General features: G+C 32.2%; 2 protein-coding genes across 2 annotated transcripts; one reads left to right on the plus strand and one right to left on the minus strand.

Annotated features, from left to right (window-relative positions):
- On the plus strand, positions 2747–4831 carry LOC109349558 (60S ribosomal protein L34-like). Its single transcript, XM_019590399.1, has 4 exons — positions 2747–2899; positions 3017–3096; positions 4314–4423; positions 4522–4831. The coding sequence occupies exons 1-4, from the start codon at positions 2821–2823 to the stop codon at positions 4613–4615; spliced, it is 363 nt and encodes a 120-aa protein (XP_019445944.1). The 5' UTR covers positions 2747–2820; the 3' UTR covers positions 4616–4831.
- On the minus strand, positions 5961–8515 carry LOC109349556 (putative NAC domain-containing protein 94). Its single transcript, XM_019590397.1, has 3 exons — positions 7735–8515; positions 7312–7616; positions 5961–6928 (listed from the first exon to the last, which is right to left on the minus strand). Exons 1-3 carry the CDS (start codon positions 7913–7915, stop codon positions 6167–6169), a joined length of 1248 nt encoding a protein of 415 aa, XP_019445942.1. The 5' UTR covers positions 7916–8515; the 3' UTR covers positions 5961–6166.

An 11809-nucleotide genomic window follows, 5' to 3' on the forward strand; every position in this document is an offset into this window, starting at 1 on the left:
TTATATATATATATATATATATATATATATATATATAATATTAAGCATGAAATCCCTTTTTGATAGCCCAATTTATGTGTATGTTATTAGGAGGAGTTATCTTAATTATTTGGAATAAGAGTGGAATATTTATGTATTCTTAATATACAGATTTATGTACAATTAATACATTATTTATGACTCATTTTTGTATTACTTTTTTTTGAAGAGTAAATGTATATATTTTTTCCTTTGAAAATAAATGAGTCCTAAATATTCTAAGAAACCCGAGAAGCGTATAAGAAAATCCAGATCTTCTCATAGGAGAAAGTGACAAAAAATCCAAATTTTAAATAAAATAATTTTAAAAAAAGAAGATCCACCTACAGTTTATATCTTAGTTATCCATCTTATAAAAATCTAATACCTAATGTCATTTAAATGAGTCAAATTTAAACCAATAAATTTTGATAGAATGAATGATTAGGATTTGAAGTAAGTTTCTCAATTTATTTGTTGAGTAAATAAATCACATCCCTTTTAGAAAATACAAAAGTAATGGAGTTTCCACTATGGGAAATGATGTCAACCATATATAATATTGTATTTTGAGTATGCAAATATCCTAATTTATTGATTAATTAATGAAAGGTAATCGGGGCACCTTTCCATATTGGATTGGTCGAATGGTGCGGCAAGTTTTTGTTCTTTTTTTAAATCTTTGAAATGATAACCACAATCACAGATAATCAGTCAAAGTACTTAGTCCTTAATTAAATAATTGATGGATTCACTTGTAAGTTTGATTTGCTTTTTTAAAGGGAGAAAATGTAGTCATGTCTTTGAAGCTACCACTTGGTTTTCTCTTTTTCCAAGTTTTTATTTAATTTTTTAGGGCATTCTCAGTTGTTTTCTAGAATTGGAATAAGATAGTAGCCTTCACAATGGACCACGGAAGAATTAATGCCATCTTTATGGCTTCTTACTGTGTTAGTGGTCCTAGTCAATTCGTTACCTTTTCCTTTTTTCAGTTTTCCATTTTATTCTTCGCTATTCTCTTATTGGGGACCAGATCTTTGATCTCCTTAATTCTTCGGATTATATGAAAAATTCTACCCATTTCAATGGAGAAACAGTGCAGGCCTTAGCCCAAACAAAATAACACTCACAAAGGTGGCCCACGACAGTGGAAATTATTGGAAGACATTTATTGTATGAGCACAACTCACAATCATGTTCCACAGTTGTTATTTGGCCAACAATATATTTTAAATTTTATTTATCAGTTAAAGGAATTTCAATATGAGAATGAATATGAAAAATTTGTGTATTATTAATATTTTGAAGTTAAAACTTAGAGGTGATTATATATCCCCGAAGTGTTGCTTGCATTCTAAGCAACTAATTTAAAATCACAAACTAACTTAAACTAACTTCTAAATAATTAATAAACTATCTGAAAACTCATTTAACACATGCCAAAATAAAAAAATCTACTACAAAACAACCTTCTAGAAGATAATACAAAAAAAGCTCCAAGAGGTTCAAAATTGCACAGCACCAGATCATGCGCCAAGGTAGATCTGGTGTGCCAAGGGGCTGATGCGCCAATGTTGATTTGGTAAGCCAATGTGCTAATGCACCAATGCTGATCTGGTGCGCCAATATGATGCGTTAAGGTGCATAGGCTGATGATGCGGATCAGTGGTGCTCAACTGTCTAGGTCAGGATGCTCATATTTGGCACATGCATGATGCACTCGTTGACTCAGTCAGACAAGACTAACTCGGCCAGACTGATAAACTTGGCTTGGGGTCCATGAGAAATTCATGGCACAATAAGAAGAATATAATTAATATGAATTAACTTATCAAAGAATTACCAATATCTCCTTTAGAACAACACTGTAATAGGTACAATTGAACAATTTTATGGAGAAATACTATTCATTTATCAAATCATAACTTTTAGAGAAAAAAAATATGAGTAGAAATGGTGAGTGTCACAAAACTTACCCTTATTTTTATATAATAATAATAATGATTTTTACACTTGTCATGGTTATCAAACTAAGGTGGTCTAATGGTGAAGAAAACGATCGTGAGGAATGAAGTGCAAAATATTGTGGGTTTAAGTCTCACTAGAGTCTCACCCACAATGAAAATATTAACAATTGCCGATAAAAAAAACTATGACCATTTTTCAAGGGGAATGCATTTTTGCAATATTCAGAAAAAACAAAATTCACAGTATTGCATATCCAATTAAAAATAAAATATATAATTGAAAATTTTGATTAATAATGATTAATATATTTAATTGCTCTAATCAATAATTATTTAATTAATAAATAACTAAATAACTTAATAAATAATTATTATATATAATTTTTAGTTATGTTCCCACTAGTTACAAAATTAATTATTTTGAATATTATAGTTTAATAAATTACATATATAATTACAAACTAACAATTATTGTAATAACTACAAGCTATCACCTACAGTTATAAAGTTTGCAAGTACAAACTAGTTTTCTTAGACAAAATACGTATACTTTGAAGAAAAAAAGATGAAGCAATTTTAGCTTTATAATTATTTAAATTAAATAGCAATGCATTATCAGGCTGAAAATAAAAAAAGAAATATTTAATTAATCTGTGAATGTCACGTGTCGCATTTGTTTCCGTTCGATTTGTTCAAAAGACTACCCCGATGATGTAATTACAGCCCTTAGATCTAGGTTATGATGAAACTCTCCTTCTTATATTTCATTTGGTGTTCCGCACAGAAACCCTAGTCACGTTAGCGGAAGAAGAAGAAGCGAGACCGATCTTTGAAAATGGTGCAGCGTCTCACCTACCGCAAGCGTCACAGTTACGCCACCAAGTCCAACCAGCACAGGATTGTCAAAACCCCTGGTAATCTCTCTCTCTTCATGCTTATCGTGTTGTCGTTTCCAATTCATTGCGATTCGTCGTTTTTGGTGCGGTTTAGATTCTAATTGTGTTGTTTTTGTATCGTTTTATAAAATGTAGGTGGAAAGCTCGTTTACCAGACCACTAAGAAGAGAGCTAGCGGTCCTAAATGCCCTGTTACTGGAAAGAGGATTCAGGGAGTATGTCTTTTCTTTTGATCTCAATTCCTTTGTGCAAAATATCTGTTTTTTTATTAAAAAATAATAATTTAATTAGTCTTATTTTGTTGCTTATACTCTTTATAAGAATGTGTCTATGAATTTAGTCCCCTGGAAACTAAAAAATCCCAACTTGATTCTTACGAATCTCAAATGCGGATGAATTGTCATACCATGTTTCGTGCTATGTGATGTGAAAACTTCTGTTTTATAAAATCCATGTAGTGCTCTGATGAATAATGAGGATGGTTTTAACCTAGTTACTTCAATTTTTAGCATCTGATTAGTTCTTCCGCCTGCACTATGACAGTGATAGGTACATTGTTTATGTGCCTGTATTTTTTTAATGAGACATATGAAGTTAAGATTCAATTAAGTTGTTGATATACTGACTAGTAATTTTGCCATTAGCTATTGAGCATGTAAAAATTGAAGAATCAGTTAAGGTTATCCTTGAGATTGAGTTGAGATGAATATTTTTAGAATCAGTTATTGTTATCTCTAAGTGCTTAAGATGAAGAATGTCTCTTAGGATATATTATTTAGGCATTATTACCTCTGATTTATATAATAGGGAAGAAAGCCAGTACAGGACATGACTGGTTCACTGATGTTAAAAGGGATTTCCACTTATTTCTAATGATTTAAGTGCTTCATAGAATTGTCCTGGGAAACTCTGGTACCCATAGAAATATAGTTAGTGCACACTATCTTGATAAAACTTTTAGCTTAGGCTGCATGCATCTTTGGGTTAATTTGGCTTTCCTGAACCCTATTCCACCTTCTGTTTAGCTAAAAATGACTGACATTCTAACCATTGGAGTGAATTAAAACTAAATAAACTGTAAATATGCTTATGAGAGTGTTGTTGCATGTCTATTTTTTGCTTATTTTTTCATAATTGAGTTTTGAAATATTTAGTATTGCTAGTATATAGAATTATAGAATAGCAATTTGGCTGGTCATCTCTACATGATTTGTCAGCATAGAGTACATTTCTGAAGCAGTTATGGCTATAAGCAGATATTTTCATATCCTGAATTACTTTTCTCAGTGATTGTTCTATTTAAATATTTATAATCTACAGCGGATTCTTTGCTCAAGTCATTGCTTCTGAATTGTTTTGACATTTATTATGATCACTGGCAAACTGTATGGATGTTTGAAGCTATGAGGCTAATTTTGCTTCACATTTGCAGATTCCTCATTTAAGGCCTGCAGAGTACAAGAGGTCAAGGTTATCCCGAAACCGGAGGACTGTGAATCGTGCATATGGTGGGGTTTTGTCAGGAGGTGCTGTCAGAGAAAGGTTTGTTCTGCTCACTTTTTTTGTCCTGGTGTAAGTTTTATAATTTCCATTGTGACATTAGTGGGGTATTGTGTTTAATTTTGTTGCTGGTTCTGTAGGATTATTCGTGCCTTTTTGGTTGAAGAGCAAAAGATTGTCAAAAAGGTGTTGAAGATCCAAAAGGCTAAAGAAAAGCAAGCTTCAAAAGCTTGAGGGGTTTGGAGAACAGAGATAAAAAGATCTTTTTGAAGAAATTTTAGGTTTAAGTGATTCTTAGTAAATCATGAAACTTGTTAGATCTGTTCGGATGTTAGTTTTGTTCTTATGGCTTGTTCGAACTCTTTCTATTTCAATTGTTAACTTTGTTGACAACTCCATTATGATACAGTTTTGATGCAGATTTCTCTTTCATGGATTATTGTTTTTTAACTTCATTGCAATTAGGATATCTGCCTTCCTATTGCTGTTTTATTGCTGGGTTTTTTTTCAATCTTTAACATTATCTACAGAGATTTTATAGTCCTGGAATGTTTTCTATTTGAAACTAAAGTTTACCTGATTTCCAGATTTCTACCTTTTTACTTGTCATCTTTGCTTAAATTTGCACGAGTGGCAAGCGTGTTTTGATGGGCTTTACATTTCCCACTTGATATTTCTCAAGTAATTTCTTCTCATACTTTTGTTGATGGAAGTAAATAACACCATTTGTCTGTGTGATTTGTAAACCAAAGAAGTTTAATTCTCCCACCGTGCTATCTCCATTTCAGATTTCATAATATTTGAAAAAAACTCACCAAATTTTTCATTAGTTGCCGTAAGATTATATCATTAATGTATGGGTTTGAATTCCACTTGAAAAAAATTGATAGCCGGGCTGTGGTTCTTAAGAGTGGTCCCCTTTAGAATTGATGCCATCCAACTGTTTTGAACTCATGGGGCTTAGTCCAGGCTTTTGAGTTCTACTATTTTACTAAACAATTTGATCTCTTCCTGAATGTTTAAAATCATGCATTCTACTATAAAATCGAGGCACATAGTGGTGAACAAGGTTGCGCATCTCTGTAATCCAACAACTCTTAGGAATGTAGTTAAGTCATTCTACCAGAATGGGGATGGTGTTGGTGACTTTCCATCATACTGGAATCAGCACATACCCCATTTATGTTTAATCAATTTGCTGTGAAAGCTATCTTGCCTGTAGAAAATTGTCCAAGTTCATTATCTCGGGTCATTTGGATCGGTTAGGCAGCGTCATGCTTCAAATTTTATGATAAGATTTGAACCTCATGATTTAAATATTTGCGTGCGACCCACATGTCAGAACAGCTAGAGCCCAACTTCCTGTGGCTATCCTGGACTAAAAGATGATGATTTTTAATCATGGGTCAAAGTAACATTTACATGGTATAGTATAACTCGCTTATATGAAGATGATATATTGAGATATAAGGCTATCTCATTAAAGTTCAATCCATTAGTACCATAAAACAAACTTTTCTTTGCATTTGGGGTCACATCTTTTATGTTTAATCAATTGTTTTGAAACTTAAGATTGCTTCCAAAATTATATTCCACAAACATTTTAGTTCAGATCATATATTGAATCAGGAAGAGTTCAAAGTCCTAACTCCTAACAAAGATTCTTCTACACGCTAACGTAAACTGAACATAAGTATAACTAAAAAACAAAAGTCAGAATCCAGCATATTGCCCAAACCTATTAGAAGCTATAAACAAAATGGCTTCTAATTGGTATAAATTTGACTAAGTATAACACTTAGTAGTGGAATAACTAGATGACACATAATCACAAGAGGAAGAATCCCAAAGCAGATTTGACTTCCATGCATCTCCAATGTTGAAATTAGGCATACTCAATGGAAACCCAATGGATCGTGCTTTCTCCAACTCTTGTTCATCAACACAAGGCACATTTATATTAGGAATCTTCACCAATACGCTGTCGTATTGGTTGCCAATGGTCCCTTGCATTTCACGTTGTAATGGTATTGAGTAACCATTATTGTGCTCTTGCAGCACACCAAAGTTTGTAATTGTTCCCTCACAGGTTTTACTAAAATCTCCTAGCACAGAAGATGACATATTCAACAGCAAGGAAGAAACATCAACCGTAGATTTGGCACTAGTTGTGGATGTTTCAAGAGGAGTTGAAAACATTAATCCTGTGCTAATGTGTCCATTTAAATTGGGTAACTGATCAAAGGGCTTGTACAGCAATGGATTGATGATGGATTTGTTATAAGAAGCAAGATCTAAAGGACAAAGAGTGCTAATACTAGTGGTTAAGTGATGTGTGTCATTGTGGTTAATGTTACAAAACTGGCTGGCTAAGCCAGTTTGCTTTGTCAGTGGCATGTTTGATGAACAAAAATGGGCACTGTTTCGATCATTAGTTAGCATATCAGAGGTTCTTGTTTCAGGTAAGGGAGAGACCCAAGAGTGAGAGAGAGCTCTTTGAGCTGTAGCATTGGTTTTCTTGAATATTCTGCATATTGCCCAGGAGTCCTGCAAGTTCAAAAACAAGTTAATAAGTTGAGCTTTATTATTTTAACAACCCATTCTAACAACTTCTCATATTATCTGGTAATTTTATGTTTATGGTACCTATACTTTTTTTATAAACTATTAGTTGTGACTCAAATTATAAGATGACGAGCCCCAAAGCAACAATAAAGTTCTTACTTTCTAACTTAGGTTATAGATTTAAATCTTGAAAAAAATAAACGTTTCGCTTGCTTTAATAAAGTTGATTGTATTTATTAACTTCATATCCCACTAAATGAGATCTTTGTGAACCAGACCGCCCTTATAAACACAAAATGACGCATAGCAGAAACATAAAAAGGTATCTACCAAAAAGAAACACTTAAAATGGTAGCTTTACTCACATTTGTGGGAATGGTCTTCTCTATGTATTTCTTTGGAGATGGTGATGAGTCTGTAAGAGAAGGTAATCTGAACTCATGCATCATCCAATCAGTTTTGACCCCTTTGGCAGCTCTACCTTTGTAGAAGACTAGAGATTTCTTGAGGCCAATACACTTAGAACCCTCTGAGGAATAAATAGGTCGGTCAGTTCCTGTAGCTTTCCAGAACCCAGCTCCTGTTACCCTATTAGGCCTTGCACTGTTCCTGTATTTTCTGTCTCTAGGACAATAGAAATACCACTCTTTCTCCCCAGTTGAGGCCAACTCTACACAAACATCAACCAATATAAATAACTTGTTAGCATACAACCCCAAAAAAGTACTTAAATATTAGTCAACTTTTTATAGAGTTTATACATGAGGCAAGAGAGATGTGTAACTTACTTGGAAGATCCCAAGGATCATATTTATAGATATCAAGTTGTTTAATTAGCTCAATAGACATAGGCCATTGCTGAATCTTTCTCTTCAGGTAAAACCCAACAAGCTCCTCATCAGTTGGATGAAACCTGAACCCTGGCAGCATAACTTCATCAACTTTCTCAGCATAATTTCTATCTTCCATATCTTAACCTACCTATTTTCTTAGTGAAACAAACCCTAACCAACTTCAAGTAAAAGAAAGAGAAACAGTGAAAAATGAAACCTAGAAATAACAAAGTGGAAGCTGCTTTCAAGAGAACCCTAAAAGCTTTGAAGGTATAAAACCCTAAGAGCTTTAAAGAGAAAGGAGAGGAAGAAGAGAGTGAAGTTAGTCTGAAGTTGAAGGCATTATATGGTTCCCGAGAAGGGATCTGCATCCGAAGCTTCAGCCGCCATTTCTGGTGACTAATAGAATTTTAAAATGGTCTATGTGTTTTGCGAGGATGCTTTGGTTCCATATACATAAGAGGCAAAGGACAAGGCTCTTAAAAAGAGAGCACCTACCAAGGAAGAAATCCAAGCAAGAGAATCGACATTTTATGATTTCAAAGCTGTAGTATCATTTCTTACTTGTATGTTGTACCTTTAAATAACCATTTTGTTGTGAATTGTTCATAACACAAAAAGTGGAATCTCAATAAACCGCCAATCTAGAACTCATTGGGATTACGTTCATATATTTACCATTTTTAAGCATTAATCTCATGAAGCCAAAATGGGTTGGTAGAGTTCACTATGACTTGGTTTTGATGCTCAAGTTTTCATTGTTGATAGATTATATGTAAATTTCACAAATTATATTATAAATCTTTGTTGAGGTTGATGATCTTCTTAGTCTTTGATGATATATATTTTCCCCTAATCTAAACTTCGACTAAAAAAATATTAATCTCGTGAAAGTTTAGGCTTATCAGCTGAAAGCCAAGACAAAACAAAGTTCCAAGAAAATTTAAATAAAGTTTATTTATGTGTAGTGCTTGAAACTTTGAAATATGATATGGAAACAAGGGACTGAACCAGATTCCAAAATAAGCTAAAATATATAATTGAACAGTGAATACCAGTTAGACCAACTTAAGATTAAATTATTGGTTTTAACTTTTAAGGCTTCTCAGAATCCGAAAATCCCGTTTCTATTCCATTCCCCAGAGCTTCTATTCCACTGGTTTTGTCAGATTGAAACAATTTAATAATATAATCATTATGTCAAATTTCAGATGCCAACAAGCGGACGTGTGATCAAAATCTAATTTGGTTGAGGGGACCGTTTTTACCCTTACATCAATATATTATTAATCCTTACATAAATTAAACCATTTGTTTACTGCCACTATCTAATGTCATAATTAGCTAAAACTTATAACTACAACATGTGTTTCTGAGATATGACAAAAACTTTCTTTTGAGCATTATGATTTTATGATTCTGTTTACTTGCTTGGATTCGAGATGGACTAATTTGGGTTTCTATTATGACCATTCGAGGCGCAAAAATTGGATGCTATTCAGGTAGAAAGTTTTTTTGTTTAAGTTTGATGAAAAGTCAAATTTTTAGGGTTATATTTTAATGTCGATTTTTACTTTCGAACCCCATTCATTTTGAAATACCTAATAACACCCCTTACTCTCTTTTCATCCCAAAAGCTTACCGCAACCAAAAAAGACAAAATATTGAAAGCAAGAACCCTAAGATTGAGAGGTTGAGCAAGCATGTCCTTGGTGAATGGTGACGTAAATAGAGGACATCATGTGAGGTTGCCTAGGGAGTAAGCATTGGGTTATTTGGATGAATGTAATATATATGCACTAACAATATAAATATTTATATACAATCAGTGCATCATTTACTGTTTATTTATATTAACTTTATCCAAAAATTAATAATAATTTAAAATGAATAGTAAATGATACAAAAACAGTGTAAAAATCTCTTTCACTATCGGTGTTTACATTTTTTCTCTATTTGGATTGGATACATCAAGAATCACATTTATATCTACTACCTATTCACAAAGGGTTAAATACCCTCAGAATGAATAAATTAAGTACATTAATTTTAATAATTCCTTCCATTACATTGCTCACCAATGAATATATTAATACTTTGTGGAAATTGTATAGGATCAGTAATGGAAGAGATTACATAGGATTGGTGATCTGACAAAAGCATTATATCATTTTGGCATAGAAGATTTGGCTGTGAATTTGTGATGGAAATCAGAACCTTTGCGACATTTTGATTAGTGAATGGTGTCGTTGGTTGTGTGGCTGCTAAGGGTGGTGGAACCAAGGGATGATGGAGACGCGTTAGAAAGTGCTAGTGACATGCATTTGTATAACAACATAAATTTCGACCTGATATTTTTTTTAACATACTACTCGATTTCTATTATGTTATTTGCATGTATATTTCATTAAGATACAAAAAAAAAGTTGAGTTTGTTATACAACTCTATATAGGATGCATTAGTATTTTATATATTCCATTATGTTATTTGGATTGAGTGAAAGATAATAATATGAAAAGTTTACATAATTTAAAACGAATACATTTTAACTCTTCATTGTCGGATTATATTTTTTTACTATAAATTATATTCTAAATTGTCTGTCCAGATAGATTAAAAAATTACATTCCAGCTACACAATGTTAGAACACATTCTATAGTAAATAATGAATTCTAACACTAACTAAATATAATGTATTTTTTACATTCTAACAGCCTACGGCCACAATACATTAACTCAATTTCAATGGTGGTTAGTCCAAATATTAATCTATTTACTTTTTATAAAAAATATTTTTTTAATAAAGGAAAATTATATTAAAACGAGTACAATGGGTACTTACCCAATACAACAGAGATCAAACATTCAACTTTGTAGAGCAAAGTTGTATACAAAATTTTGGATCTATACACTAATTTGCAAAAGATAAAGCATTATTAGAAACAAAAGAAGTGAACCAAATCCAAGATCTAGTTTGAATTAGATCAATTAGATGCACATAACTTGGGGTCTTGTCCAAAAAAATCACTTCATTTCTCATATTTCGCATATACCAAACCACTGCAAATCAAAGTATTCTCCATAATTTTACACATCTACCACCACGAATCGAATCATGAAGTTTGAAAGAGTCTAGAGTTGAAGAAGGATTTATAAATAGGATTTGTAACCAAAAATAAAAACATCTCCAAATACTTGAAACAAAATCACAAGATATAAATAGATCATCAATAGATTCGATGTGATTATGGCAGAAAATGCAAACCAAATCATCCAGTCTCACAAGAACATTCATTTTAAATAATTCATCCTTAGTTGATAGTATTCTTTTTATGAGTTTTCAGGCAAAATAAAAAATATTTGAGGGCACACGGTTAATCCATCAATTTTCTATAAAAAAAATATTATTATAACCTATACAATACCTATGTCTATACATCCATAAGTAAATAATCTCTGAATTAATATTCATCCATAAAAGTTCATATATCCATTCATAAATTGGATTGAAATAATATTTTTCATTCCAAAAAATTGATGTCAAAACTACCCGACATGTATACTATATGTAATGTTTCCAAGATCTACAAAAGCTATTTTTTTGCAAGATTCATAATTGACTCGTGTTATTGGTTTTGGCAATAATAGCTTGAAAATTATAGATGGTCGTGTAGTCCACTTTCCCAAGTTGTTGCAACCTTTTCAAATTAAATATTTCAACTTTGAAAAATCAGAGGGTAATAATAATTTAGTTCTCAATTTGGGTATTTGATGAATAAATATCAATGCAACTTTATATAGTTATATTTCATTATTTTGATGCTATCACGTGTCCCATATATCATGTAGATTCAACCCCTTTATCGCATAATGCATTTCCATTTCTATCGAGATGTAGCTTCTTGAATGTAGCATTATAATCATGATTTCCGAATATCTTCTCTTATATCACTAATATCGTAATAAATATCAGCCATTCAACAACACAATCTTGAACGACGCTGTTGAAAATGAGACGGAAGAACATC

The sequence above is a fragment of the Lupinus angustifolius genome, chromosome LG06 (assembly GCF_001865875.1).
Source record: "Lupinus angustifolius cultivar Tanjil chromosome LG06, LupAngTanjil_v1.0, whole genome shotgun sequence".
Taxonomy (NCBI): domain Eukaryota; kingdom Viridiplantae; phylum Streptophyta; class Magnoliopsida; order Fabales; family Fabaceae; genus Lupinus; species Lupinus angustifolius.

Excerpts from the sequence above, each read along its gene's own strand:
- LOC109349558 (XM_019590399.1), top strand. The coding sequence starts at position 2,821 with ATGGTGCAGCGTCTCACCTACCGCAAGCGTCACAGTTACGCCACCAAG. Across the intron at positions 3,097-4,313 it reads CTGGAAAGAGGATTCAGGGA|ATTCCTCATTTAAGGCCTGC; the intron begins GTATGTCTTTTC and ends TCACATTTGCAG. Across the intron at positions 4,424-4,521 it reads GGAGGTGCTGTCAGAGAAAG|GATTATTCGTGCCTTTTTGG; the intron begins GTTTGTTCTGCT and ends CTGGTTCTGTAG.
- LOC109349556 (XM_019590397.1), bottom strand. The coding sequence starts at position 7,915 with ATGGAAGATAGAAATTATGCTGAGAAAGTTGATGAAGTTATGCTGCCA. Across the intron at positions 7,617-7,734 it reads TGATCCTTGGGATCTTCCAA|AGTTGGCCTCAACTGGGGAG; the intron begins GTAAGTTACACA and ends ATGTTTGTGTAG. Across the intron at positions 6,929-7,311 it reads AGAAGACCATTCCCACAAAT|GACTCCTGGGCAATATGCAG; the intron begins GTGAGTAAAGCT and ends TTGAACTTGCAG.